The following is a 27,277-nucleotide window of genomic DNA, read 5'->3' as shown; positions in this document are numbered from 1 at the left end:
TTGTACTTTTGGGTTCGTACCAGGTTTGGGCTCCAACTTCAAGCCCGTTTACAACTCTGGTTCGATGCTTTAACAACATTTCACGTTTTCTACATATGGAGAGCACCGAACAATTTGTTCAAAAAGAATAGATCGTGTTTACCACTGTTCATATTTTTAAGCACTCCATACAATAACCCAACAATGAACATTTCCTGCATATGTTTTGCAAGAATAGAAACTTAGCTTCGAACGGAAATAATGAATTATTTTGTATGCAGCTAAACGTATGTTAACTTCAGATAAGGGTGCAAGCAATGCTGTTTTAAGTTAAAGAAAAACATATCGAGAAAAACAATTGCATTTCATTACTACATACAGAGCTCAATAAATTCTGTGATCCAAAACAAAAACTTAATCAATAAGTGTGAGGATGTTTTAAAATGTGATTTTGGTCGTAGTCTCTCCATATTTACAAATCTTCGCCCTGACAAGGTAGAAAAATAATATTTCCGTTAAAAACCAAAGTTCTTGCAGCCACAAAAACGCTTAAAACCATAAACAGCAACAAATTGTTTTGAATCAAACCGTTTCTCGCCCGTCATATGCAGAAAACATAGCTTATTTTCAGTTTGCTACAGTTTGCACACAACATTATCAAAGGATGTAGACAAACGGTTTTAGTTGTCCGTTAATCACTTTGCTTCCTTGGCATAGCAAAATGTTGATTTATGTCAAGATTAACACTATGGATGCCAAACAAAACAGTGAAATCGCATACTCTGTTTGCTAATGATTCAGACTGCAGTGGCAACCAACAGCTCAACACACAGAAATTAAACTGTGCACTGATGCAAATTTAGAGATACCTAATGCAAACTTAACAATAACAACGTTGTCTACAAATTGTAAGCACAAGACAACTACGTTGAAAAAATCACAAAACTGTATGAGTCCTTGTAAAAGTTAAGATTATTACATGAAAAATGTACTTTTTCAATGAAATATTTCATGGTCGAGTTGATAAATCTATGTGTAAAATAATATAGTAGAAATGTTATTATGATAGTTATTTATTATCCAAACTCGTGTACAAGTCAATGGATTCGACACCTAGGCAGAAGTAAACTTAAATGCATACAAACTGCGGTTTAACTAAACAGACAACTCAAAAAAGTCATTATTTATTCCCTCAAAACTTTGAAAGTTTTTGCTCCCACCATATGCAGAAAACGTTACTTTCTATTAGGGGGACCAGCAAAGTATGCATGGCAATACAAACAGCGATAAAAGTGTTGTGATTCAAATCTTTTCGCGCCAACCTAAGTAGGAAATGTGCACATCTTTCTTGCTAACATTTGTTCCGAGCTGCCCAACAATACAATCAGAGATGGGGATGTGGTTACGCGTTGGTGGTCGTTATTGTTTCGGTACAAATCAATTTTTTTCTTCTCCTCCAGATGGATATGTGCATTTTTACCGTTTTTGCTCAAGCGCAAATGATATAAAATGGGTGGTGAAAATGTTAAAAATTTAGTTGTCTTCAAAGTGCCAGTTACAATTCGGACAAGACTTTTATTTTAGTGTTGATAGTTCAAAACGATGACGATGATTACGGTAGCAATTCTGCTTTTTGCCTTGACGGCCCTTTCTCGTAAGTGGTTGTTTATTGACACGTGGCAACACTTTCAAATCTTATAAATGCACTTGAATTTTAGATGGTTGTGGTTGTGGATGTGGGTGTTGCGGCGGGTGTGGAACTCAAACATGCTCCAGCGCCGCTAAAGGTATGTCGTTGTCGTAATTTACTGTTAAGTTGATATTGGTTTACCTATAAACTTTCCACAGATGAAAGTACCTTTTTTAGACAAATTAAACCTTTTTTAAATAAGAAGAAGTTTGACGTAAAACATGTAATTTGTTTTTAAATAGTGTTGTAAGTGGAAGTTAACCAGCTGGTTTGTTCAAAGGCTATTTTAAAATTTGAATTTTTGTCTAGATTTCAAATAGTCTTTGTCCAAAAACCATATGATTTGCAGGCTCTTGTTTGTTGGGGTTAAAGAGTGGTGCCATACCGGACAAAGCTATCACTGCTTCGTCCTACCACTATTCTTTTGACATTTATGCTCCTCGAAGAGCACGACTCGATCTTCCAACAGGGTGGGCGAGTGGAAAAGGTAAAATATTCATAATTCCAAAAAAAGTTCGTCGTATTTAACAAATCATACCAAACATTAAAAGAAAATAATTCAAAGTGTCTTTCGAATCTATTTGTTTTGAAAAGATTCAATAAATTACAACCAAATTATTGTAAAATCCGTTTGCGTTCTAGACCTTCTGTTTAACAGATTCTTTTGTTGGCAGATGAAGTGGGTCAATGGATTCAAGTAAGTTTGGAGAAAGCAACATCTATCTTCGGAGTGGTCACACAAGGACGGGATGACAAAGATGCAAATCAATGGGTGACCCAGTACAAAGTATCCTACCAAGGTCCCCATGATAGTGACTGGATTCCTGTCAAAGATGCTGCTGGAAATGCTGCGGTAAGGGTAAAATTATGCAGCAATATAAGATGACCTGCACATTTCTGGCCCTAATGACACGTTCCATTACATGCATAGTGGGACTAAATGATATTTTTAAAGAAGCGTTGCTGTCCAACTATGCCCATTTATGCAGATTCCACGGCCAAGATGTCAACCAATTGCATTTTAACCTGTTTTCAGATCAATTGTTTACGAGCGTGTAAATCTTTTCAACGCGACTGTATTTTAACCGCAGGTGTTCAAAGGAAACACCGACATCGATACACATGTGACCAACAAGTTTTCCAAACCAGTCGAGGCCACAAAGATTCGTATTCTGCCCCAAGCCTGGCATAATTGGATGTCGATGCGTTTCGACCTTTTGACTTGCTAAATATGTGTTAGACGTATATGCTGCATACAGTTTTTACCCAGCAGGGCATATAGTTTGGAATTTGAATTAACAGTGCACTAATACACTGTTAAGTTTGTAACACAACTAGTAAGTATGTGTGTGTGCTTACTTGCGTCTCTCGGTACTCAAATAAAACATGTAAACAGGAAAGCGGTGGTGTGTTTTGACTGAGGCTGCAATGTTTGCAGTAGGTTGTTTTTTATCGTCAGCTTGCAACAGCATATGTCAGTATTGTGAACGGAAATATTGCTATAATTACTGTACAGCAGTCCGGCAAAGCGAATATAACAAGTAGTCCGCATAGCTTTACATTAGCTTGGAGTGAACCAGTGCCGCAGTTTAGCAAGGATGTTTTAACATTACTAATCTCAATCTGGTCGTATTTGTGCTGTTGAGGTTACTGACACCACAAAGCAGATATAAACACGTGACGTGTGCAAAGAACCACATTCAATGAGCTACCTGCGTTCCAGCATACAAACGTACAAACCATCATTTAAAATAAATCTCCAAGACCAGAAATTGGGCAAGCACGAATTAAGTTTTTTTTTTCAAAGTTATACCCGAGCCCGACCTGGAACGCCTGGCCAACTGGTTTTATTTGCAACTAGTTTTAAAGACGAAACTTAGAATCAATAAATATATGCACATTATACCTAGTTAGTTTTATTGTAAAGCAACACAGTAGAGACTTTGTTAACAGATAAACCTGAAGCCACCATTTCTTTGATAGTATTTGCTTTGTAGCAGTATATAATATTAGAAACAGCTTTGAGATTTAAGGAGTCTGAGTGTAACCTGCCATTCCGATTCCTCCTTTGGTTTTTGTACAGTTGGCATTTGATGGAGACGTAGAAATAATGCGATCAGCAATCTGCCAAATTGATTTGTCGCTCAATAAAAAACATTTAAACAAACAAGATAATCATGGGTATACAACCTTGCACTGGGCGGCTCAATATACAGAACTTGAGATGTGCAAATTTTTCGTAGATCAAGAAGCGAGTGAGAAGATGTTGCAATTTATGGGGTTGTAAGTTCGAATCAAGAAAAAAGAAAAACACACTTTCTGTGTGAAGGATTAAAAAGGAAAACCCAAATAAAACTCTTTTATATTAAAGTATTATCGTTTACAAATGTCAACATTCAGAACCTTGTAATGATTGATTCTTGGTTTCCTAGGCTGAGTGACCCAGACATCCAAATTTTGAAATGGTTTTTGGACAAAGGAGCTCTGGTTAATATCAAGGATGCAGAAGGTTATACACCTCTTTACTATGCATCACGTGGTGGTTTAGTTGAATGATGGAACTATTGTTTGACGCATAGATGTAAGTATAGTTATATTGTAGCAAACTTGAAGATACATTTTTTAACTGAATGTGTAGGTTTACGCAAACAAAATGCCTGTGTGGAAAAGTTGAGTCTTTAGAACAAAAATGTTAGCTCTTTACAACCGTTCAAGGTTAACGGTAGATATGGTCAAAGAGATATTTCACATTTCGATATTGGTGGGAACAAAGATAACGACACGACGCCAGCAACTCGTAACTTTATTATCTGTTTGCTGAATCTGTTTATTGGTTTATTGATATTAGTTCAGTTTCGTTTAGTTTGTTTTCTTATTCCCTGAATTAGTGATTTTAATAATTTAAGCAAAACAAATATACAAGTTTTGATTGAAAAATTGATTTTATTTCGTGCTTGTTTTTCGTCTTTACTTTTTTGTTTACTTTACGCTGTTTGTTTGAGTCTGTCTAACTAAGTGTAATATGTGTTGTTCCAGTGTGGCATAATCACTGCTTCAGAGACAAAAGTGATATTTGTAACTACTGTACATAATCACAATTAAACTTTATTAACATACAAAACAAATTGTCGCAAAAAATAAACATTATTTAAAAGGTGAGTGTTACAAAACTCCAACAAATCACAATGAGATTCGGCATTATACTCGGCCTACTTGATCTTGCAATGAAGTCAGGAGAATCGTTAGGAGGCTAGATCAGCGGAATAAGTAAGTCATTTTTGTTACTTATGCAAAAACACTATCAGCTTTTAATCTATCTCGTAGTAAGTTTGTTAGTATCATTGGAAACCTAATTATTGCAAATTTTCAAATGCTAGTTAAACGATACAAATTTGGCTTGTAGCAATGTCGAGTAGTTTTTTTTTACCGCAACCACTTACATTTAATTAATTTTTTATAAATTTACAACCTCATTACATACTGAGACCTCAAGCTGGTTTCACTAATGGGCACTTGTTTAAAGAAAACAATAAATTGCAAATGCAGAAAACAACTCGTACTTCGATTTCGACAAGTTGCGCTTAATCCAAAGTTAACGCTAGTACAACACGACAGAAATAAACACGGTGTAATTCGCACAGCGTCCAGAAGAAGACTGACCTTCGTTCTCTTTTTCACACGGGCAACAGCCAAGCATGTGGAAGAAACAATCACGTGACGACTAAAGGCGTATCCGGGTAACGATATAAACAATCAAGCGTAAATTCGTTAATGACAGAAAAGAAGCGATCATAAAAACGAGAGCAAAGCAATCATAATAGTGTACAACAAATAAGTGAATAGTGCGCAGTAAAAACACGTATATGGCCAAAAAGTGAAAATATGAGTGACAAAAAAAATAAATACAACAATTACAAAGTGAAAATGTCGTAGGTAAAGATACATAACATTACAAACAAAACAATGAACGCGGTAAGATTATAAGTGCACGTAGGTGTGTGAAATCAAAGTAATCGAATAATGCATAATTAACAAAAGGTCAACGTGCTTACAATTCGCCACAGCAGCATACCAGGCAACGCGATTTATGCTTCGTCGTACTGGCATAACACAACCACAATATATGCTCCCAAACGACTTGACCATCCAGCCATGTCAGAAAAATCGACTGGAGGCTAGTCTGCAAGAGCAAGTAAACAATTCCTCATTACAATACAAAACGTCATCGCAATTAAACCCAACTCATACCAAAGTTTGCAATAACAAATTATTTCAGATTGTCTTTCTAATTTTTAATTAAAAAAAAGTTCATCCAATTCCACACTAAATACAATATAGCATTGACAAATATTTTATGCATACCCGTTTAGGAAAGATTTTAGTTGACAGATAATTTCAAGCAGTGGATTCAAGCAAATAGATAAACCAACATCTATTTATAAACACGCGATATAAGTAGGAAAGTTGTTTTCAATTGCGGGAAAGTTTTAATCAGTCACGTGTATCCCAGGTAACAATGTAATCCCACCCAGATTATGAGCGCGCTTCGGCTTTAGTAGTTGGCATAACAAATTTACATTTCACTTAACCGGCCCATAAACGCACACTGACAAAGATACTCTAAGTCCACTTGGCAAGTAATGTTAAAGTCATGTAGCTTGTTTGACCAAATAAGTCACTTCATACCAGTTTCTAAAACCAGCAAAGTGGCTATCAATTCATCTCCAGTAAGTAGGTATGTCGCTGCACAAATTAGTGTTCGCCATCGCCTTATGACTGCAGGATGTCCACCTCTTACAGTTGTGTGTTTTCGCAATTATAAAGAGCTTAATAAAAGTAAAGCTTGTAGAGAATGTGGTTTTCGCTGATCTATGGTTTGTGCATTACCCTGTAATGCATCACGTTTGTGCCCAATCTTCGTTTTTGCAGTGCTAGACATTATTAGCTACGTTACAAAAAGGCAAACCGCACTTAAGAGCATAAAACATAAACAGACGGTCGCGCGATATTCTGCCATGTGTATTGTGCGTATCAGTACGCTTCCTGAGTAAGTGAGTCATTCATGTACGCAGGTACGATTAGGAAAAGCATTACAGTTACTGTTTGTTTTGAAAAGGATTAAAAGATATCCACTATTCACTTTATTTACATTAAGACATCAAAACATAAAGCTCGTGTTTAATCCCAGACCTCTGATTGTGTTCGAGTGCGTTTAGTCGCCAAGTGTTTGGAAAACCATGAATAGCTGTAATGCGAGACAGGAAGATATTGAAAGTATGGTAGTTCAATTGGAAACTTATGAAGACCCACATAGTTCGAACCATGTGAGTTTCTTTGCGTTAAGCCCAAGCTGTTTGGATGTTAATTGCACAGTTATAATGTACCATACAAGGCAATATGACAGAACCAGAAGTTATTGAACATGAGGATATTGCAGTAACTAACAAATTTGCGTGTGCTCATCTGGGTTAACAACATACTTTTAACCACATTGCCTCATTACAATTTCGTATGTAACTTAGTAACCATCATGACATATTTTCTCTCAGGACCTTTCGGAACTCATGTTCTAACTTATGAAAGGGAACTTTAAAGAAGCCGCGTATGTTGTAATACAAATATATTTTTAGGCTCAAGGTAAAGCTGAAATGATATCGCTTGACGGCATTTCACCTTCGCCAAGTAGGTGTGTAAACCTGTGAAGCTTAGCGATAAAGCAAAACAAACTTAAATATGGTAAACATATACTCGTAGATGTGTTATTTTCCTATTTCTACCTGGTGTTGACTGAATTCTTTTCATGTGCTTTGATATCTGTTTCAGATCAATTGACACAACGTCCAGTGATAATGCTGATATTGCTGACCTCAATGAAGTAAGTTTTACATTGTTGTACTTGATTCAAACAACTTTCACGTTGTATAAAACAGAGTTGTAAGAGGAAAATTTGGGCACGCACCCAAACGTACAAATCCGAAACCCGACATGAACCCACTTTTAATTAAAGTTTACAAATAATGTGATGCGATGCACAAGTTTCAACCCGACCCGAAACGCCATACGTATATTGTAAAATGCGTTTCAAAAATGCGAGTGTCATAAATAAGCTAATCTACATTAATAACAAAAAGCTCAGTCTAAAACAGCTATTAAAAAGGGGAATTTAGGCCTGATTTGGACTTCCGGCCGAATACTAGGTTTCGGTCCAATCCTTTTGAGGTCGGGTTCGGCAGACTTTAGCGGGCCCGGAATTTTAGCCGGAACCCAGCCCGAAGCCCAATTCATATCCGAATCGTTACTGATAAAATTTATGCCCGAAAGTATGATTGATACATGAAAGCCTACAAAATGACTGCTGTATATAAAATAATACAGAATGAATATACATAATATGAAACATACAGAATATAAAAGACAGACAACATGGACAATAACAGACCATGGCCTAAACAAGTTTTACGGTGTTGGACAGTAGGTTAGACCAGAGACTAGCTGTTTGACTGGGTAATTACGCCTAAAATAATACGGTCACAGGATGTAAAATCAGGCCCGAATCAAGCCCGGCTCGACTTGGGTTCGTTGCATCACTATGAAATACTTTGGATTCAGGAGTACAACGTTTCTAGCTAGTCTGTTAAATCTATAGTAATTATTTGAGTTATAATATAACGACACTTCATTTAAGTATAATATTACGTTTAATGTAGATTATGTTATCTATCTTATTATACTATTGTGTGTGTTCACGATTATTGCATTTTGTGTAAGAGCTAACTTTCAGCTAAAGTTAAATTACATTAAGAAGATAACACTTGTCTACAAACAAAACCTAATTCCACCCCACCATTAATTCCACCAAGTGATTTTAATAAAAGTAACACACAAACAATTCTGACACACAAAACACAATGCTAAAACATTCAACTGCCAAAACAACAGTAATCTGGCACTCAGATCATAACTGCATTCAATAAGCTTACTTTACAACTGCGCGGTAATTAACACTCAGCCTAGCATATCAGCCTAGCATACACACTGGACGACTGCCCAGAGGATAACACTCTCCCCTTTTGTGACGAAACGGAACCGTATAAATACTATGTCGTAGGTATGCGAACGCAAGAATGGGCGATTACGTGTAAAACGCCAATACAAGTAAAAAAATAAGAAATTAGTGGGCAATCGTTCATTTGAGACACGACAGTTTGTAGCTTACTTTGGTAATGTTTACGTCACAGAGATCTCTTTTCCAAATACTGCGTTGGTCGGTGAATTGACCTGTCCTGAGAGCAAATGCATGACGTCTTGTTTCAGATTGTTAAGAAACCGATTACAGTTTGTTATGAACAAACATGTTGGTTTAAAGGCAACAAGGAGTCTATATCTGACATGCCAATTTGATACCTCTACGTTTGTCATTACAACAGTATAACAGATGACAAGTCATGTTTTGCCCCCTATGACACAAACCCTTATATCGGTGGAAGATTTTGCACTGTTGCTGCATTATTGGATTGACTGATTCTTTGTGCAGATAGCATGGAGTGAAGACGTAGAAATGATGCGATCAGCAATTAGCCGACTTGATGCCTCACTCGTTAAAGAACATCTAAACATGCAAGATGATGATGGGTATACACCCTTGCACTGGGCGGCTCGATTTGAAAAACTTGAAATGTGCCAATTTCTCGTAGATCAAGGAGCTGGTGAGAAGATGTCGCAATTTAAGGGGTTGTAAGTTCGAAATACAATTTGTGGGGCAAAAAAGCACTTTTTGTGACAAGGAGTAAGAAGGGAACCAAAACAAAACTCATAAAAATTGAAGTGTTATCGTTTACAGATGTCAACTTTCAGAGCGAGATTGGCCAAACCGCCCTCAACCTCGTGTTGAATGATAGTTATACTCCTTGGTTATATGACCCAAACATCAAAATTTTGAAATTGTTGTTGGACAAAGGGGCTCTCGTTAATATAACGGATGCAGAAGGTTGTACACCACTTTACTATGCATCGCGTGATGGTTTTGTCGAATGTATGGAACTTTTGCTTAAGGCATCAATTGGTGTAAGTATTGTTATATTGTAGCAAACATGACGTTACATTATTTGAACTGAATCTGTATATGTAGGCAAACAAATTGTGGTAGGGTTAGTGATAGTTCAAACACCAAGGTCCAGAAATATCAGGTTGGTCGTAATAATCAGGGGTTTAGCCACAGAAAAAAAATATACTATTTAGAGATGTTCTAGAATGCTTGTTTCATAATGTTCGTTCACTTAAATGTCCTTTGTTGGTCTTTATGTTCGGGGCAATTGTTTTAAACTTAGCATTATTTTGATGTGTGACATACTGCAAGTTCTATACTAATGTCATTACCGAGTATTTAAGACCTGGTTAACCATCGTGTTTGAGGTTGAGTGCTTGCTGGTAGAGTAAGTTTATTTTGCCCTTAACACATTTTTACAGAAAATAAATTGTAATTATCTAACTTTACTTTGCATATTTCACTTATCAAACGTATTAAACACTTTTTTCAGCTTGTTGGTGCTGCAGAAACCACTTTCGACAAGTTTGATATGTTGCTTGTTAACGAACAATTCTGCATACATGACAAGAATGGCTTAACTTTCCTATACTACGCGGCAGCGCACAAAGATATTGAGATGTTCAAATTAATTGTGGAGAAAGTAGAAAGTGAGACCTTGTCGCGTTATAAATTTAATCCCGACTTACTCGGTGCAAAAACATTTATGACAAGTACTCTGGAAGGCAAGTAGACCAAAAAAAGAACGATGAAAAGGACTTTTCATCCCCAAAAAATACAAAATGCTTTTCAGATAAAGATTTACCCAAATGTTGATGCATATCTGATCAAACATACATAAATCTTAATTTAAATTAATCTAAATCGGTCTTCAGTTGTATGGTAAATTTAATATCATTCTACCCGGGGGCAATAATTGGATAGACATTACAGCAACCTAGATGTGCAAGTACAGCAACTTTGGAGAATATAGTTTATAATTTATTTATTTGTAACAGATATTAACGTTCGTGATGACAACTACAGATCTGCTCTCTACTTTGTGGTTAGTTGGTCATTCCGAAAGAGCAAAGACATCGATTTTTTGAAAAAACTTTTGGAAGTAAGTAACTGGTTCCAATTTGCATAGCAACATAGTGAGCAAATGCGTACACGATTCTAATGATAGATGTTGATCAAGTTTGTGCTATACTTGTTTTTAACATTTTTAAGGTATTCACACTAAAGAAAACACACTAAAGAATAATAAAAGCATTATCTGGGAAACAAGTTAGAAACATATGTTTTTTTATTAAATGAAAGTGAAGACAGTTTACAATGAAAATCTTGCAAAAACGCTCATACACAGGAATCGAATTATAACCCAACCGTTGTGTTTTTGTTTTAAACCATAAAAAATCTTTCAACGATTTGTCTGATACTGATAACATATTATTAGGCATAAGAAATTTGGGACACCTAATTTGTGATGTATTATTTGCATTGATCGTGTTCTGCAGGTAATGTTAGATTCGGGAGCTAATGTCGATGCGAAAGAAACATGGGTCGCCAATCCACTCCATTTAGCTTGTGAGGCTGGTCACCCTGAGATAGTTCAAGTTCTTCTACAGTGAGTGTAGTACAAATTAAAGGCACAAAATTAAGTTTTTAAGATGCATGGTACACCATGTTTGGTATTTCATGTGGGGAAAATTGTCAACTGACATTAATGAACTGATGGCTTCTCAACAGGCGAAAAATTTCGTAAGGGGGAAAATAAGAACTATGTAGCTATAAGTGGTTCACGCATCCAATGACTAAAATAAGCTTATCTTTTTACAAAAAAACATATTTACTCATCTATGGGCTACAATTAATTTTGCAATCACAAAACTTTTTTAGCCACAAACTGGTGACTGAAGAAGACATTGACCGTATAACCTAGTCTGACCAAAACATTGTGTTTTTGCTCAACGACTTTAAAACAAAGAGTCATTGCTCAAGTCCATGATTGTTTTTAACAGATGGAAAGCTGATGTATCTCTTCGTTCCGGGCGCAAAGGATGGAATGCGTTGGATTTTGCGATTGAGTTTAGAAATGAATCATGTGCTCGTCTGATAATAGAGAAAGAAAAACAAAAAGCTTTAAGAAACAGAAGTAGCAAAGATAAATATAATTGTAGGTGAACGTTTTCGTCGGTGTATATAGAGAAGTAATTTCTTCATTGTTTTCAGTAACGTCCCAGGTTGGCAAACAATGCCTGTTACATCTTATTTGCCAGTAATTGCAGATTTCTATTGATTCCCGCATTTCCTCAGTACAACTTGTGTTGTAATCTATGGCGTTGTGTGACGTAATAATCGGCTGCCAGTTTTGTGTGATAACGCAACGTGGTTCAGTTCTTTTCGTTGCTGACTTCCGTGGAGCACGGTGCTGCGTCGGTTGAATTAGAAAAGGCTATTTATTGTCGTGTTGACGATTATTGGTGAGTCACTTTGTACATATGTGTTTAATGACTCCAAAATGTGAATTATTGTAATGAATGTAATCTTAACCGCAATGACCTAATATGTCATTCGCTTTGTAATAGTTGTACTGTACGTGTAATTGGGTTTAGACAAGGTGCTTAAGTTGCATTTTGTTTACGCAGTATTTCTGTTTTATCTTCACGTGAAGCGTGACTTATTCTGTACTGTCGCCCAACATAGCTTGGTAAGAACTGTGTGTGACGTCATAAAGGCGCAGTGTGGTGATATATGTTATTGTACGTTTAGGTGTGTACCAGTAATTGATGCGAGTTGAATACCCGTGCTATTTACTCTCTCCGGTTACCACAACAGTTGGTAAGATTTGTGCTATATTTCTGCATTTAAAGCGCAGTGTGTTAATGTCATGCTTTATGCAGAAACCGTTTCCTATACGTTTCCTATTCGTTTTCATCGTCCTACATTCAAAGAATTCGCCTAATAAGATCAGCAAAACATCTATCTGTGTGGACTGGTTGTTGGAGGCTATTAGGAATCGCGTTTCAATTCTCTCCTCGTGTGACGTTCCGCGCTATAACCGGGGCGCGTTCACGGGACGTTACATGAAAGTTTCAACTGTGTGTTGAAGACAATTGCAGTTGAAATCAAGTTTCAACTGCTTCCTGAAAGAAAGTTTCAACTGTTAGTTGAACAGAACAATACAGTTGAAATCAAGTTTCAACTGGGTGTTGAACACAATCTGCAGTTGAAATCAAGTTTCAACTGCTTTTTGAAATAAGCTTCAACTGTGTGTTGAAGACAAGTTTAACCGTTTGTTGAATATTTAAGCCGTCCAAGATGAGCCAATCAAACGTTACAACTCCTGAAGCGGTCGCTGATTGTCGTCGACGCCTAAGTGAACAATACCTAGTCGCCGAGTGTCTGATGAAGGACCACCGCAACAAGCAGGTGCTCGAGACGGTTTTGGTTGCGCTTGAACATCTTTTTATCGATGCTGTTGCTGCCTACGAGGCGCATCCCGATCTTGCCGACGAACTAGCAAGCATAAGGAAAAACAAGGCCGAATTCGATGACCGAGTCTCTCACTGGGTTCTCGAGGTAAATTCTCCATCTACCAGTGTTTTACCTGTTAACATGGCTAGTCCGAGTGGAAGCGGTGATAAGAGTCCAAAGGACAACGACTCGTTCTGCGGACGAAGTAGGCGCTCTAGTTCTTCGACTAATAGTAGAACTAGAGTTAAAGTAACGACACAGCTCGCGCGTCTTGCCATTCAGCAGACTGCGCAGAAGCAGGAGCTGGCCAGACAGCAGCAAGAAATGAAAAGGCGACGTGCCGAGGAAGAAATCCGTCGTGCTGAAGAAGAACAGCGCCAAAAGGACAGCATGGAAATGCTAGAACTGCAGCACCAGCTACAAGCCGCAGAGGTCGAGGAGAAAGTTTGGGATGAGATGTCAGGAAACACGGAGTACGTGACGGTGAAGGAAGGTTCTGGTGAATCGACCACGCCTCCCCTGGAGGAGCCGCTCGGGGATCAACGCCGCGTATTGTTCACGTCACCGCCTGTCACGTCGCAGCGAAGCCCTCCTGATCAGCGGTATGTGGTTGACTATGTTGCTCCGTCAGAGCCCCTGTCCCAATATGTGCCCAAAATTAAATCTTCGTTTGACGAAAGAGGTTCGTTCACAGCAACAAACCCAATTGTAAATAGTATTTGTACATATGATTCGGTCAAGCCAACTGGCGTGCATGACAATGAGATTGCATCACTTGTAAAGCACATAAACAGACCGAAGCCTAAAGTTCTCGTTTTTGATGGCAATCCAATGGACTATTGGAAGTTTGTCCGCAATTTTGATTCTCGTATCGACGACAAGGTCGACGACGATGGTGCCAAATTGTCGTATTTGGCGCAGCATTGTGATGGCAAGGCCCGTAAATTGATTGAACACTGCTTTAGACTAAAGGAAAACGGGTACCAACAAGCGAGGCAGTTACTGTACGACCACTTTGGCAAGTCACATATAATCGCTCATGCATGTGTAAGGTGTGTTGTCAACGGTCCAGAATTGCGACCGAACGATGCTGCTGGTTTAAGCGAGCTTGCGCAGTCGCTGCGCGATTGTTTACTTACGCTTTCAGACATTGACGAGCATTCCGAGATGAATAATTACCCTACGTTGATTGCTGTTGTGAATCGTCTACCGTTCAAGATGCAAGAGGCTTGGAAACGGCGTGTTGAGAAAATTCTCAGAGATACTGGCCGTGAACCTTTGTTTGAGCATCTTGTCGACTTTGTGGAAACTGAGGATCGGATTGCAAATTCGTTGTTCAGCCGCATGCTCGATGAGCATCGCAACGAAGCTAAGAAGGCGAAAGGTAAAAGTGGTCATGTAAAGGCTTCCAGTCATGTTGTTGTAAGCGAACAAGAATCTAGACCTAAGGCTCGTGCCGGACCTTCTCATTTTCCCACTGCCCCGCTCTGTCAGTGCTGTTCGGGAAATCACGTGCTTGCTAAATGCGAGGAATTTAAATCCCGGTGTTACCGTGATCGTCTGCGCGTCACCCGGCGCCGCAGACTCTGTGATAATTGTTTCAGATTTGGGCACTTTGCTACTAAGTGCAACAGCCCCAAAGCGTGTACCGTCAGGGACTGCAATGAAGCCCATCACACCTTATTGCATCCGCCAGAGAAGAGAGAGGACGAGTCTCCTGTCAAAGGACCTGCGCCGGAACGGACAGTTTGTTCGGTTGTGTCGGCGATTGGAAAGGACTGTCATGCTTCCTCTGGTAGACAGAGCGTCAACTTGATGATGGTTGCGGTCAAAGTCCGTGCTAACGGTAGGACTGTAGATACTTACGCTCTTTTAGATACTGGCTCGGGCATTACTTTGTGCGACAAAAAACTGACAGACAAGCTTGGTCTACGAGGTGAAGCGAGCAACGTGACGCTTAAAACGGTCAACGGGGACAGTCGCAGGCGCAAGGGCAAAAGAGTAAATTTATCTGTTGCTTCGCTTGATGGCTCCACAACTGTTGAACTCCCCGAGGTGTTCGCTGTTGATTGTCTGCCTATTACCGCCAACAAGTTTCCGAGAAACGCGGAATTAGATGCGCTTCCACATATCAGAGACCTGTCATTCCCACAGGTAGATTGCAGTGAAGCTTTGCTGCTCATCGGGCTGGACGTTCCAGAGGCCTTTCTCGTGCAAGAGGTACGAAAGGGAAAACCGAAGCAACCTGTTGCATTTAAAGTTCCACTGGGATGGGCATTGGCAGGACCTGTCTCTAACAAGTCAACTGGTTTGTTTTCCGTCAACTTTACTCAAGTTGCCAATGATTCGCTGCACGAGAAGTTAGAGCGAATGTGGAAGACCGACTTTCAAGATACTAACGCCGACGCGATGCCTATGTCGCGTGAAGACCGGTACGTCTTAGATAAAATGAAAACCAGTGTGCAATTCAAGCAAGGTCATTACGAGTTGCCGTTGCCATGGCGCCCGAACGCACAACCGCTTCGGTGCAACCGGGACATGGCGCTAAATCGTTTGGGTTCTTTGGAACGTCGCATGAGACGCGACGCCGTGCTACGCGATGCGTATACAAAGACGGTACAGGGTTACATAGCTAAGGGCTATGCCGAAGAAGTTCCAGATGAGAAACAGTCTGCAGAGGTAGTATGGTACCTGCCGCATCACCCTGTTACAAATCCACACAAGCCCGGGAAAGTACGGGTAGTTTTTGACTGTGCTGCCAAATACCGCGACCAGTCGTTGAATGATGCTTTACTCCAGGGTCCGGATCTGACCAATTCCTTAGTAGGAGTTCTTTCAAGATTTCGGATGGAAAAGGTAGCTCTTGTCGCCGACGTCGAGGCCATGTTTCATCAGATACGTGTGAAGCCGACAGACTGCGATGCGCTTCGGTTCTTGTGGTGGCCTGATGGCGATGTGTCGAAGAAGCCCACCGCGCACAGGATGCTCGTTCATTTGTTTGGAGCAACTTCTTCCCCTTCCTGCGCGAGTTTTTGTCTTAAACAAGCCGCTAATGATTTGCGAAGCGAATTTCCAAAGGAAGTCGTCGAGACGGTAGAAAGGAATTTCTACGTTGACGACTGTTTAAAATCCGTGTCGACTGAAGCAGAAGCAGTTCAGTTGGTCAAAGGTATTTGTGCACTTCTCAAGAAGAAGGGATTTCGGCTAACCAAGTGGCTTAGCAACAGCGAGCGAGTTCTCGCGTCTATTGATGAAGAGGAACGGGCTAAATCGGTGAAGGAGCTGGACGTGGATGGTTCCTCCTGCGAGAGGGTACTTGGTGTTCGATGGAACGTTTCGTCGGACGAGTTCGGTTTCAATGTCGATGTAAAGCAGCCTACAGCCTACACCAGAAGGACAATCCTGTCGGTGGTAAGTTCCTTATACGATCCTCTTGGCTTTGCAGCGCCTGTGATCGTGGTGGCCAAGACTATGCAAAGAGATCTCTGCAGAAAGCAGCTGGGATGGGATGACGTTCTTTCCGATGAAGACTCCGAATCGTGGGCAAAATGGTTGCAGCAACTACCGCGGTTAGGAGACGTCGTTCTACCAAGATGCGTGAAGCCCCACGATTTTGGTAAGGTGCGAAAAACGGAATTGCACCATTTTGCAGATGCGTCATCTACAGCTTACGGTGCGGTGACCTATCTGAGGCTGGTAGACGAGCGAGGACGCATTCACTGCTCGTTTGTAATAGGCAAGGCACGCGTTGCCCCCCTGAAGACATGTTCGATTCCCCGCTTGGAGTTGACGGCGGCCGTTGTTGCAGCGAAGTTGGATCAACTTGTAAGAAAGGAGCTGCAACTAGACGAATGCCAATCCGTGTTCTGGACGGATTCGACTGCGGTTCTTCAAAGTATTCGCAACTGCAATAAGCGCTTTCCAGTGTTTGTTGCAAATCGCTTGGCCAAAATCGAGGATGTTTCCCGGCCTAGTCAATGGAGACACGTCAGCACCAAGGTAAATCCAGCGGACGAGGCGTCTCGTGGACTCAGTGTGAATAAATTCCTTAGGTCCAGCCGATGGCTTACTGGACCCCAGTTTCTCTGGGAGCAAGAAGATGGATGGCCTACCTGTCCGGACTTGTCGTCATTGCCAATCGAATTTCTTTTGTTAAAGAAAGAAACTCAAACCGTTTGTCTGGTCGCCAGCGAATCCGCTACGGATCGACTCATTGCCAGATATTCATCACTCAATCGGCTGAAAAGGGCTGTAAGCTGGTTGCTCAGATTCAAATCGATGTTGATGTCAAGGAGGTTTCCTGCCAAGTATCAAGCACCTACTGGGCAACTGACCGTTGTTGAACTCAAGGCTGCCGAGCTTGAGATTGTAAAGTATGTGCAGAGACGAAGTTTCCCAGACGTTATGGCTGCGATGTCAAAGGCCAAAGGCGAACCTGTTCGTTTACCAAAGAAAAAGAGGGTTCTTGGAAAGCTTAACCCAATTCTTGTCAATGGAGTTATGAGAGTTGGTGGAAGGCTCGAGCGTGCATGTGTCGAGTTTGATGTGAAGCATCCGATGATTCTTCCATACGACCATCGATTTACAGACCTGGTGATTATGCAGCAGCATGACGAGGTTGGCCATTCTGGAATGGGACACACATGGTCGTCTCTCAGGCAACGCTACTGGATCATCAAAGGAGGGGTAGCGGTTCGTCGTGTTCTCGGCAAGTGTGTTTCCTGTCGACGAAGAAATGGCTCTCTGGGCAAACAGATGATGGCAGACCTTCCTGCTGCGAGACTGCAGGCCAATAAGCCGCCGTTCTCAGTGGTCGGTGTCGACTACTTTGGACCTTTCCTTGTGAAGCAAGGACGAAGTGAGGTAAAGAGGTACGGGTGCATCTTTAGCTGTTTCTCCACCAGGGCCGCGCACATCGAGATAGCGCATTCACTGTCTACGGACTCCTTTATCGGAGCTCTCCGACGTTTCATCGGTCGTCGAGGACGACCAGACCAGATCTACAGCGACAACGGCACAAACTTCGTTGGAGCTGAGCGCATCCTGCGCGAAGAGCTGAACAGGTGGAATCAAAGGCAGATCTACAAATATCTGCAACAACGTGATATTGCGTGGAGCTTCAATCCTCCCACTGCCAGCCACATGGGTGGGGTTTGGGAGCGAATGATACGCTCTGTGCGCAAAATTCTCAACGCTCTGCTTTCGGAGCAGACATTGTCCGATGAGAAATTGATGACGCTGATGGTGGAGGTCGAGGCCATCCTGAACTCTCGTCCCTTGGTTCCGGTGACGTTCGATTCGAAGGATGAGGAGCCCCTTACACCAAATCACCTACTGCTGCAACGTGCAGCGCCGAATATGTCCCCTGGACTGTTTACGGGGAAGGACTGTTTCCATCGTAACCGTTGGCGCCAAGTACAATACTTGGCCGACCAATTTTGGCGGCGATGGTCGCGCGAGTACCTGCCGACGCTAATGCCCAGATCGAAGTGGGCAAATGGACATTCTAATTTCACGGTCGGCGACATTGTGCTTGTAGCGGATGATAATCAGCCTAGGAGCAAATGGCTTCTGGGTCGCGTGACCGATGTGCTTCCTGATCGGAAGGGAGTAGTGCGTCAGGTGATCGTCAAGACTCACACTGGAGCACTCAGACGCCCAATTGCAAAATTGTGCTTGCTATGCCGCGATGCGTGATTAGTTGTGTGTTTATTGTGTTCGCAATTACTGCCGATGTTTGTGTTGTGTTGTAAATGTACTCCTTGGATTCGTACATTGTGGGGGGGTATGTTACATCTTATTTGCCAGTAATTGCAGATTTCTATTGATTCCCGCATTTCCTCAGTACAACTTGTGTTGTAATCTATGGCGTTGTGTGACGTAATAATCGGCTGCCAGTTTTGTGTGATAACGCAACGTGGTTCAGTTCTTTTCGTTGCTGACTTCCGTGGAGCACGGTGCTGCGTCGGTTGAATTAGAAAAGGCTATTTATTGTCGTGTTGACGATTATTGGTGAGTCACTTTGTACATATGTGTTTAATGACTCCAAAATGTGAATTATTGTAATGAATGTAATCTTAACCGCAATGACCTAATATGTCATTCGCTTTGTAATAGTTGTACTGTACGTGTAATTGGGTTTAGACAAGGTGCTTAAGTTGCATTTTGTTTACGCAGTATTTCTGTTTTATCTTCACGTGAAGCGTGACTTATTCTGTACTGTCGCCCAACATAGCTTGGTAAGAACTGTGTGTGACGTCATAAAGGCGCAGTGTGGTGATATATGTTATTGTACGTTTAGGTGTGTACCAGTAATTGATGCGAGTTGAATACCCGTGCTATTTACTCTCTCCGGTTACCACAACAGTTGGTAAGATTTGTGCTATATTTCTGCATTTAAAGCGCAGTGTGTTAATGTCATGCTTTATGCAGAAACCGTTTCCTATACGTTTCCTATACGTTTCCTATTCGTTTTCATCGTCCTACATTCAAAGAATTCGCCTAATAAGATCAGCAAAACATCTATCTGTGTGGACTGGTTGTTGGAGGCTATTAGGAATCGCGTTTCAATTCTCTCCTCGTGTGACGTTCCGCGCTATAACCGGGGCGCGTTCACGGGACGTTACAATGCCATTATAGATGATAAAACACTTGCTTTAAAGAGCTAACTTTGCTAATATTTTGTATCATCTGTGTTCCTGTTTATGTACCTGGGCAAACATACTTTCTCTGCAATCATTTTCATTATTTTTTGACAGTTGATGATGAGTTTAATGACACCCCAATGAGAAAGTTGATCAGGAAGATGCCGATGATTGCTGAAGAAGTTTTTGCAAAATTCATTAAAATTGAAGATATTCCTGTTGAAGATGAATTATACGAGGTAAAAACAAATATTTCGGTCTTAGTTTCAAAATTTTAAGTTTTAATTTTAAGTTGCCGAAAATTACTGCTTGCGTTTATTCTCTTATGGGTTGTCTCTTGAATTTGTTTATCTATACAGGTTACATTTGATTACGAATTTTTGGATGATGAATTTTTCAGTACGAGTTGGTCTGGAGACAATGAAGATGACAAGGTTCTAGTTTAATTTTCAAACAAATTCACAGCAACATTTTACTTTTTATTTAAACCCATATTTTTTTCTGACATTTAAAATTTTACTATACAGTTGCCCTTTGACATGATTTTCGAGGTTGAGCTGTTCCGGTTAAACTTCTCCTGTGGTGCTTCAAATTTGTATCTTTTAAATACTCGAAATTGAATTTACTAGTAACATATATAGGAAACACTAAAAAATATATTGTTTTAACAGGAAGATGTGAACGACAAAGGTGCAGTTCCATACTCTAATGATTCAAACTTTCTCAAGAAAAACCATCCATTAAACATTATGGTAAATATAATTTGATGCGCTAGTTATGACCTACAGCTTCTTGCTGATTTTAAGTTATGTAAGACATGTATGGTAATTTCTGTACACAGGTTGAAGCAAAACGAAAGAATCTCTTGCGCCACCCACTGGTTGTCAGTATGTTAAATTACAAGTGGAAAAAGTTTGTGAGGCTTGTGTATTGTCTCAATTTGTCGCTCTACTTGATGTTCATGGTATTTTTTAACATGTACATGTTGTCGATGCCTCCCCCATATTCTATTGGTAAGTTTAGTGTCTCGACACACACAAAGTTGCGTTGACGCATAACTTTATTCAAATAACTATAAACCCTTAAACTATAACCATATTGAGGCAGTTGCAGGGCTGCTAGCAATTTTAACGAAAGTTTTTTGCACTCTAAGAATAAACGCGATCCAAAAAAGAACAGCTAATTTCCACACAGATTCGGGCAACGTGACATCATCATGCGTGGCAATAATCACTGAAGCGCAACCGACATTTGGACATTGTTATGACTACAACTCATTTGGAATTGTTGCCAAATATTTTGTCATTGTCCTTTCAGCAATTAGTTTATTAAAAGAGGTGATAAAATGTATATGTTAATCTATGGACAATTAACATTACATATTACATAACACAACAATGATCTCAACCAACAACCGTTTAAATTCACAATCGAGTTAAACAGATAGTATATACTGTGCTCCATATACCTGGTAATATTGTCATATTTAAAACAGTAACTTTTTTAAAAATCTTGACATAAATAACAAAAAAATGACATATTCCTTACATCAACCAGATGTGTTATCCAACTAAGTTTTATATGATAAGTATGCTCCTTTTGCTTGTTTGGAATCATAAGCCTAATAACCTATGGATTTCTGTAATTAAAAAACATAAACATCTTTTTCAGTTATATCAGGTTTACTCGCAAAGGATTACTTATTTTCAAAACTTCACAAACCTTCTCGAAGTTTCGCTTTACGTTCTTGCGATTCTCACTGTTTATTCAGACACAAGTTCAGCTGGACCAAACTACTTAGGTGTCAGAGAGGTGGGTTATAAATATCTGCAAGCTAGACGTTCACCTTTAAATCTTTTGTTGCTGACAGGATTGGCAGTGGCAGGTTGGAGCAGTCAGCATTTTACTATCGTGGATGGTTTTGATCATGTTTATACGAAATCTGCCAACGTTTGGTATTTATGTTCTTATGTTTACCGAAGTTCTTCAGACATTTACGAAATTTTTTGTCGTCTTCCTTCTGTTCATAGTGGGCTTTGCGTTCAGTTTTCATTGTTTGCTACAAAACCAGGTGAGTCACATGCCATTTTTGCATATCGTTCCAGTTTAGTTTGATTGAAAACAAACTTCCAAACCTAAAGACAATGTTGTAGACTGAAACGCAGACATTTTGTTGCACAACGTTTCCTCAGAGGCCTTTTCTCATGTAAATGTTCTGGTGTTTCGAAATTCGGAAGTAATAAAATGTCTACTTTATTTCAACATCATTCGTAATTTTGTAAAGCTACTGGTAAATAAATCTATACTTAGAGTTTAGTGCCTCTTTTAATTTTTTGGAAAAATTTTGTTTGTGGCATAGTATGCGTTTCGAGAATGGTGGAACGCGTTGATCAAGACTTCACTCATGATGACCGGGGATCTTGGATTTGAAGACATTTTTGTGGCTGAAGCTGAGGCGATTGAGACTGGAGCAGACAGTCACACAATAAGTGTTTCCACTGTAAGTTTGCAAAAGCCGTCCTTGCGTCGTAGGTTGTTGTTGTTGTTTTATTATTTACAACTTTACATTTTATTCCACAGGTGAAATACCGACCTGTATCTTATATTCTCTTCGTGGTCTTTGTCATTATAATGAGCATCATTCTTATGAACTTGCTGGTAAACGCGTAGGCACAAAGCTGTTGTACAGTAACTAACTAATAGGCTACACGATAACCTGTTTAGGTTAAGTAGTGTGAAAAATTTTAAGTGCAAACTTTGCATTCGATTAGTACAAGTCAATTCCAGAGAACGATACATGAATGTTATGGTGTTTACAGGTCGGTCTTGCAGTCGACGATATTCAAGGCGTGCAAGAAAATGCAGAACTTGAAGGTTTGACAATGCAGGTAAGTGGTGTGATAACATAAGTCTACACTTTCCACAGGCTAGTAATACTTCTCCAAACGTATTATCCAATTTGTTCAGCCGAAACAAAGATAAGGTAACATAATGATAAGGATGTTTATTACTCGTCTAATTTTTACTTCAGTATGTGCGTTTACCCGAAAGTGACTTTTGGTCGTTGCTATGGTATATCTTGACGATGTGTTTTGCAGGTAAAATTAACCCTGGATGTCCAGTACTCATTGCCTCTGTTTATTCGACGTATGGTTTTACATGAGTATCGACGATATTACCCAAATTATTACCGCAAAATGCCTGCTTTTATACATTGGTGGCATTCGGAGAAAAATTTGAACCACTTAACCATCAAAGAAGCTCTTAACCCTGAAAAGGTGGAAAACAACTTTTCTGAAAAGTGTAGCTAAATACAAAGGCCTTATTATATGTTGGAACTCATTTTTAATGTATTGATGAGTTTTGGGGACTGCACATGATTTTTATTCAGTTTTTTTGTATTGTCCAAATTTCCAGAACGAGCGCGACAAGCTCGAAGATCAAGATGTCTCCCTTAAAGAGAAAGTGGGATCTCTGGATGAAAAAGTCGAGTCCTTAATGGTAGCCCTTGACAACCGTTTAAGGTCAATGGAAGGTATAATGTCAACGATCATGTCACATTTTGATGTCGGTGGGAACAAACTTGACGACAATGACGCCACCAACTAGTGACGTCATTATCTGTTTACTAAATGCGTACATTTAAACCTTGATATCAGTTCACTTTGTTTTATGATACCCTGAATATTGTAACAAATACCTTAGTTTTGACTTAAAACGTTTTAATTTTATTTGTGCACATGTGTGTGTTTTTACTTGTATCTGTCGAAGCGTATGAAGTGTAATTCTTTCCTATGTATCCATTGTATTACTCCCTAACGATATTTTGTAAGTAGTGATTATCACAAAACTCTGTTTATGTACAAAGCAAATTATGGGAAAAAGTGAAGATTGTGTTTCAATAAATGTTACAAAGTTCCAACAATCACAGTACGCCAGGCCCATTGAAGGCGCTATACCGAATCAGCCGGTCACCAAGCATTCACCACCATATGGCAAGGCGTAGGCTAGAAAAATCTAGCCTGCGGTGGGATTCGAACCCACGACAGGAGTCTTTCCGGGACTCGCGCTCTACCAACTGAGCTACACATGCCCAGTGGAGAATCCGCCGAAAGTCGAATCACAAGATCCCTACTACGAAGCTGACATGTGCAGCATACGAGGCAGGCAACGGTGCTTGTGATTCGACTTTCGGCGGATTCCCCACTGGGCCTGTGTAGCTCAGTTGGTAGAGCGCGAGTCCCGGAAAGACTCCTGTCGTGGGTTCGAATCCCACCGCAGGCTAGATTTTTCTAGCCTACGCCTTGCCATATGGTGGTGAATGCTTGGTGACCGGCTGATTCGGTATAGCGCCTTCAATGGGCCTGACGTACTGTGATTTATATATGAGTGTGCCGTGATCGCTGGTCTGCATAGACGCTTCAGGGCTGATCCCAGTTATGAATTTATGTTCATCTTAAAAGTTCCAACAAGTTACAATTTAATTCGACAATTACACAACTGCACAAGTCCACTGTGACACAGCGACAACATGTCACCACAATCAGCCCGAAGATCAAGCTAGGACTATCGGCCGAAAACGTGAATATCGTACAATATTCACCTGCCACACACGCTGTGTTAACATCAAAACAAAGCCGTATTTACATGCATAGAAAATAAAAGGAAATGTACAACAATTACAAAACATTTTTGGGGTATAAGGCAGAGTTGTATGTGGACCCGAAGTTAAAGTATCAACCCGAAAGTAGAAGCCCAAAGCCAGACCCGGACCCGAATCGCTTTTGAACAGACGATTTTGGCCGGAAACTTTGATTGACCATAGCCCAGTGGTTCTCAACCTTTTTTCTTTCGTGGCCCATTTTCATTGCACAAAAATTCTGTGGCCCAGTAAATTTTTATGAAAGAAAGAAACAACTAAAAAGTAGATTCAGAACAAAAAAAACTGCAGGCCATATTTCAAACAGATAATATAGTTCGAAATAAATTCATGCAAAAAATCATAAAACAGCACTTCCCTTGTTCAAGCATTTTCAGTTATGACCGAATAATTGGACAATTGATATGCTGCTATTATCTGGCTTTATTGTAATCACAAAGTAGTTTATTACATCATAAACATACGCCGTTGCAGAAAGTCAAAGTAACTTTATACCGTAAATAGAATAATTCAAATTAATTCACATTCCTTCTCAATTCCTCCCCAAGCCATTATTCTTGTAAAATTGAGTGTAGTGACACAAATGAAAATTCTTAAAAAAAGCTTTCTATTTGATTGGTCGGCGGCCTAGTCAAAATGCTTCCATGGCCCACCAGTTCCATGGCCCACCAAAGACAATGACTTAAACAAGGCACTTAAGGGCTGTTCGCATAAGGTTAAGTTTAACAACTAACTACTTAGCTAGACAATTTACTTGACTTAAATTTTAGCATGTTAAAAGATTGGTGATAAATTTTGTCATCGCATATTTCAATGAAAATAAAAGTCGTGACAATTAAACAATCTTGAATATGATTTAGTTGCATTACATTCTTTGAATTTGAAACCAACAAACAGTTTTGGAAAAGCGTACATAAAATGTACAATAATGTGCAACATGCAAAAATAAAAAAATAGTGGGTCACAAACAAACAAATTAAACCAACGCTTTTCGACAAAGACATTTTGTTACATAATGAAAAACACGAAAGTATTCTATTTAAAAAGTCGCACAAAAAACGTTTTTAGCAAAAACAGGTTTCAAAAATTTTTTGTGCACGTGTAAGGCACATTAGCAAAAGAAGGTGCATCAGCCGCATATTTGAGGCCAAGCAGGGCGACTAACATATCCACGATAACGTCGGATTGCTTCAAATAAACCGGCTAAGTCGTTGCTGAGTTGCATGAGACGAATCACTTCAAGTTGCTCCACAACCGCGGGTCTCCAACGGGGGTCTATGTAACGCAGAAAGAAGCTATCCCGTCCGATACGTAAGTATTCTTTAAAAAGGTGTCCGACCTGTTGAATTTAATCTTTTGCTGGTTATCTTTACAAATTTAAGTTTTACAAGAATGAACAACAATATTTCCTAATATTTGTGGCACTTTTTAATATCAAAGAACAACATGTAGATTAGGCCCTAATTTAGAAGCATGATTGCTATTATACCATTCTTGTTTCTACCATTCGTCCTTATTTTAACAGACGGCGTCTTAGACACATTCTTTCACTGGTTGATTAGACCAATCTATATTTTAACTTAGCGCTCTTTCTTTCTTTTTTTCTTAGTTTTAACAACTTTAGTAGTTTTACTTTAACCCAAACGTTCGCCAGCACGATTTGTAACGCAAACAAGGAAAGGCCATAGAATAAATTTTAGTACGACATTTAGTTTGTACAACTAATTTTATTGAGAAGATTTTGGATTTCTTTTAGTGTAAGTCTTTAACCCGGGTATGTTTAGATTGAAGACATCAAAAAACATTTTAAATCGTAACGCTGTTTAGTAGAATATACTATGCAGCAGTTGTTGTATTTACTTGCCTTAGAGTTCTTTCACCGATGTCTCAATCAGTAAATACTGTTACAATCACAGCAAAATGCGTTAGAAGATTTAAAATTTTCCACAAATTGGTCAAATCTAAATCAAATGCATTTAACATTTATTTTTGAACACAAAACAACCAAAATACAAAAAGCAAAACGATTTATTCCTCTTATTCTTCATAACACATCATTTATTAGTTTTTTTTTTAGTTTTTTTTTAATGTTCGAAATTTCCAGATTGTTTTATGAAACGATAAACAAATTAATTTGTAGCCGCCAGGCACAGCAACAAGGTTCAAAAGAAAAACTTCATTTCCGGAAAATATTTTAAAAATCTTCAATACATCTCCGCGCCATGAACCATGTTGCAACATTGTTCAATATTTGCAGTGTGGGCGAGTCAGCGCTTAAATATTGCGCACTGAGAAACGGAAGAGAAACAAATTGTTACTCATTGACGCTAAAAAACAGATTTGCGGAGCTTGATTTGTACTACATCGCCACATTTCACAAACAAAGCATAAGTTTTGCTTGGACCTCAGCAAACACCAATAAGCTACGAAGGCAAACACAATATATGAGCATGATGAAAAGTAAATGACCACGTCGGTAAAGTTTTACTTTTATTTTTGACAAGAGGACGCAACCCTTAAAATATAATTGCTGTTGTAGTGGGTTTCCCACACTCAAATGGAAACATAGAAAATGCAGTTCAAAAACCTGATTGTGCAAACTTGATTTTCTGTTGTCTTTTGCGAAGTGATCAGGTCGATCATGCACAACGCGAATGGACAAAAAAAAATTAAATCCTTTGTTTGGGTGAAATGTTGATGTTACACTGAATACTATGTTCTACGTGGTCGCAAAATAGCTTTTTATCCGTCAAGAATGTTTCAAGAAACGGTAAACAACTGCACTTTTAATCGCAAGACAC

The 27,277-nt window shown here is 39.5% G+C and overlaps 2 protein-coding genes and 2 non-coding genes across 5 annotated transcripts; 3 read left to right on the top strand and 1 right to left on the bottom strand.

Annotated features, from left to right (window-relative positions):
* The first annotated feature begins 3,639 nt into the window (after positions 1 to 3,639).
* On the top strand, positions 3,640 to 23,894 carry LOC145224984 (transient receptor potential cation channel subfamily A member 1 homolog). 2 transcript variants are annotated; one of them, XM_080091624.1, is made up of 22 exons: positions 3,640 to 4,250; positions 4,825 to 4,936; positions 7,300 to 7,355; positions 7,493 to 7,544; positions 9,204 to 9,375; positions 9,510 to 9,733; positions 10,207 to 10,363; positions 10,712 to 10,815; positions 11,213 to 11,322; positions 11,717 to 11,871; positions 19,931 to 20,055; positions 20,176 to 20,250; positions 20,488 to 20,568; positions 20,658 to 20,829; positions 21,011 to 21,153; positions 21,488 to 21,628; positions 21,687 to 21,887; positions 22,176 to 22,316; positions 22,397 to 22,474; positions 22,636 to 22,704; positions 22,915 to 23,094; positions 23,234 to 23,894. In XM_080091624.1, exons 3-22 carry the CDS (start codon positions 7,318 to 7,320, stop codon positions 23,423 to 23,425), a joined length of 2,610 nt encoding a protein of 869 aa, XP_079947750.1. In that variant the 5' UTR covers positions 3,640 to 4,250; positions 4,825 to 4,936; positions 7,300 to 7,317; the 3' UTR covers positions 23,426 to 23,894. The 2 variants fall into 2 exon arrangements, with proteins under 2 accessions (XP_079947750.1, XP_079947751.1); XM_080091625.1 differs by lacking the exons at positions 3,640 to 4,250; positions 4,825 to 4,936 and having other exon boundaries at positions 7,290 to 7,355.
* On the top strand, positions 11,960 to 19,693 carry LOC145222279 (uncharacterized). The gene is made up of 3 exons (XM_080088376.1): positions 11,960 to 12,178; positions 12,344 to 19,542; positions 19,605 to 19,693. The coding sequence occupies exon 2, from the start codon at positions 13,017 to 13,019 to the stop codon at positions 18,867 to 18,869; it is 5,853 nt and encodes a 1,950-aa protein (XP_079944502.1). The 5' UTR covers positions 11,960 to 12,178; positions 12,344 to 13,016; the 3' UTR covers positions 18,870 to 19,542; positions 19,605 to 19,693.
* On the bottom strand, positions 23,836 to 23,909 carry Trnas-gga (transfer RNA serine (anticodon GGA)). Its single transcript has one exon. It is a non-coding gene; the product is annotated as a tRNA-Ser (tRNA).
* A 117-nt stretch (positions 23,910 to 24,026) lies between these two features.
* Trnas-gga (transfer RNA serine (anticodon GGA)) lies at positions 24,027 to 24,100 on the top strand. Its single transcript has one exon. It is a non-coding gene; the product is annotated as a tRNA-Ser (tRNA).
* Positions 24,101 to 27,277: the final 3,177 nt, after the last annotated feature.

Source organism: Phallusia mammillata, chromosome 4 (genome assembly GCF_965637545.1).
Source record: "Phallusia mammillata chromosome 4, kaPhaMamm4.hap1.1, whole genome shotgun sequence".
NCBI classification, from domain to species: Eukaryota; Metazoa; Chordata; class Ascidiacea; order Phlebobranchia; family Ascidiidae; genus Phallusia; species Phallusia mammillata.
Note: the sequence above shows the minus strand (reverse complement) of the source record. Positions and strands in the feature narration are given on the sequence as shown.

Excerpts from the sequence above, each read along its gene's own strand:
- LOC145222279 (XM_080088376.1), top strand. The coding sequence starts at position 13,017 with ATGAGCCAATCAAACGTTACAACTCCTGAAGCGGTCGCTGATTGTCGT.
- LOC145224984 (XM_080091624.1), top strand. The coding sequence starts at position 7,318 with ATGATATCGCTTGACGGCATTTCACCTTCGCCAAGTAG. Across the intron at positions 7,356-7,492 it reads ATTTCACCTTCGCCAAGTAG|ATCAATTGACACAACGTCCA; the intron begins GTGTGTAAACCT and ends TATCTGTTTCAG. Across the intron at positions 22,475-22,635 it reads TCATTCTTATGAACTTGCTG|GTCGGTCTTGCAGTCGACGA; the intron begins GTAAACGCGTAG and ends TGGTGTTTACAG.